The 2,481-nt window shown below is 58.6% G+C and overlaps 1 protein-coding gene across 1 annotated transcript; it reads left to right on the top strand.

The window, feature by feature from the left end:
- Positions 1–221: 221 nt before the first annotated feature.
- LOC113941513 (GDNF family receptor alpha-2-like) lies at positions 222–2,168 on the top strand (the record flags this gene model as incomplete). Its single annotated transcript, XM_027632664.1, has 4 exons — positions 222–260; positions 1,436–1,607; positions 1,690–1,830; positions 1,912–2,168. Coding segments are annotated over exons 1-4 (609 nt in total), but the record flags the coding sequence as incomplete, so codon positions are not given.
- Between the last annotated feature and the right edge of the window lie 313 nt (positions 2,169–2,481).

Genomic DNA, 2,481 nt, shown 5'->3' with positions numbered 1-2,481 from the left:
TTCCAGGGATGGGGTGTCCACATCCTTTCCCCGGGATGTAGCCCCTGGAATTCCAGCGTTCCTGCTCCTCCCTGGCACTCCGGTGGTCCCTCTGGAAAGGGGAGGAATTCTGGGGTGGGTGGAAGGGATCTGCTCCATTCAGCCACTTCTTCATTTGTTCCCGTGTTTAGTTTGCTCAAAAGCCTCCTGAAAAAAACCACTCTTATTTAAGGAACGAAAAAATGACGCAATTTTCCATCGGTTCCCGCGGCTCCAGGCAGGTACCGCTGGAAGATTCAATCACTGCCTGGACAAAGATGACATTTAATTAAGAAGAGAGGAAAAGAAGCTGAGGGAAATAATGTATTCCTGTTCCTCCTGTGGTGTGTGTGAAGTGTGGGGGGGAAAAAAGGGAGCGGAGGAGCTTTTCCGCTGGGAAATGCCAGGGCTCATCCTCAGGGTGGGAGATTCCTCCAGAGGGGCCATGACTCACCCTCCTGTCTGTCCATTCGATGGCTGAGTCCCCCTGGGAATCTGCAGCCTGTCCTTCTGTCCCCCTGGGCCGTCTGTCCATCCTCTTCTCCGCTCTTCCTGCTCCTTCAGGGAATTCTGCTTCCCGACCTGGGGGATCCCTCCTCGTGTTCTGGCACGAGGAGCAGCCTGTGCGAGGGGGGGGTTTGTGTCAGCTCAACCAGGGCATGGATACCCCTGGGAATAATCGTGGAATGGTGGAATCACACAGTGTTTGGGTTGGGAGGGACCTTAAAGATCACAGGGAAGGGACACCACCTCCCGTGAAACTTCTGCTTCCATCGCTCCCTGTGCTCATTCCATGCAGGAGGGAAGATGGGACGGGGTAACCAAGCCAGGAATCGGATTAAGGGATGGAAATCAGCTCCTCGTGGCCCTTCCTTATTCCTCCTGCTGCTGCTGGTTCTCCCCATCTCTACTGGTTCTCCTGGGTCGGGGGCATCTCACTCCTATCCCACTGCCTTTTGGGGGGGGTTTCCCCTCCCCTTCCTTCTCGGCTTCAAAAGGAAAACTGTAATTCCCAACCTCAGGCATTTTAACTGGAACGTTCCAGGGGGGAGGATAAATCCAGGCAGTGAAATTTTCTGGCCCTGTAACAATTCCCGGGAGAGGCCAAATGAAGCTGGGAAGTTTACGGGGTGTCTGCCGGTGGAGCAGCACTTGGAGAGGGCTTGGGGAGCAGGGAGGGATGGAGGAATGAGGGTGCCAGGCTTGGAGGGGGTTCATTCCCTTGGGAATGAGGGCAGGCTCCCTCATACCATGCCCCCTTGTCAGGGTGGGGCGACAGAGGTGGGACAAGAAGTTTCACCACCTGAGTCCAGCTCTCATTTAGATCTCCCTCCTTTTATTCCATTTATGTTCCCCTTTATGTTCCCCTTTATATCTGCCCTTATTTTCCCCTTTATCCTGTTTAAATATCTCCGAGCTGCTCCGTGCTGGGACAGGCGGTGCAATCCCGTTCTTCTCCCCCTTCTCTTCCCCTTCCAGGTCCCGTCTGGCCGATTTCCACACCAACTGCCAGGCCACCTTCCAGTCCCTGACCAGCTGCCCCGGGGACAACTACCAGGCGTGCCTGGGCTCCTACGCGGGGCTCATCGGTGAGTGGCGGCCCTGGGGTGGGGAAGGGTCACGTCCCACTGTGGCTTCATCCCTGTCCCTCCTCCTCCTCCTCCTCGCCAGGCTTCGACATGACCCCCAACTACGTCGACGCCAGCACCACCAGCATCACCATCTCGCCCTGGTGCTCCTGCAAGGGCAGCGGGAACATGGAGGAGGAGTGCGAGAAGTTCCTCCGGGACTTCACGGAAAACCCCTGTCTCCGTAAGGCTCCCCCACTCCCCCCGCCCCGCTCCCTCACCCCACCCCACTGTATCACTCCCTTTAAACCTCTCCCGCCCCCAGGAAATGCCATCCAGGCCTTTGGCAACGGGAGCGACGTGAGCGTGGCCCCCAAAAACCCCTCTCCCCCCGTCACGGTGCCTCCCAGGGCGGAGAAGAGCCCGGCCCTGCCCGACGACGTCAACGACAGCAACACCATCTACGACACCAGCGTCGTGCCCGCCTGCACCCCCGCCCAGGTAGGGCAGGGAGAAGGGAATGGGCAAGGCAGGGATCAGTGCCCTGCCCCTCACCCGGGGCAGCATCACCTGCCTGCCCAGGTGAGCCGGTGTGGCTGCCCTGAGCCCTCCTTCTGCTGCTCCGGGGGGGGAAAGCGGCTCCAATTCCACGTGGTTTTGGGGAAATGTGGAAAATACGTGTTTTCTGGCGTTGGGGCGGGCATGTGGGGCCGTGTTTTGCTCCTTGGGGTGGGATGGGGTCTGTGGGCAGTGGGTGTCCACAACAGGAGGATTTGCAGCAGGGGTGCAAGGCAGGAGCCCGGTGGAGACCCTGAGCTGCCCTTGGAAAAGGGATGAGCTTTTCCTCATCCTTCTCCTCCTCCTGCTCACCTTTCTCTTCGTGCCTCACCCCCCC

The sequence above is a fragment of the Corapipo altera genome, unplaced genomic scaffold (assembly GCF_003945725.1).
Source record: "Corapipo altera isolate COAL_440 unplaced genomic scaffold, ASM394572v1 57696, whole genome shotgun sequence".
Taxonomy (NCBI): Eukaryota; Metazoa; Chordata; class Aves; order Passeriformes; family Pipridae; genus Corapipo; species Corapipo altera.
This window is presented reverse-complemented; position numbering and strand designations above follow the sequence as displayed.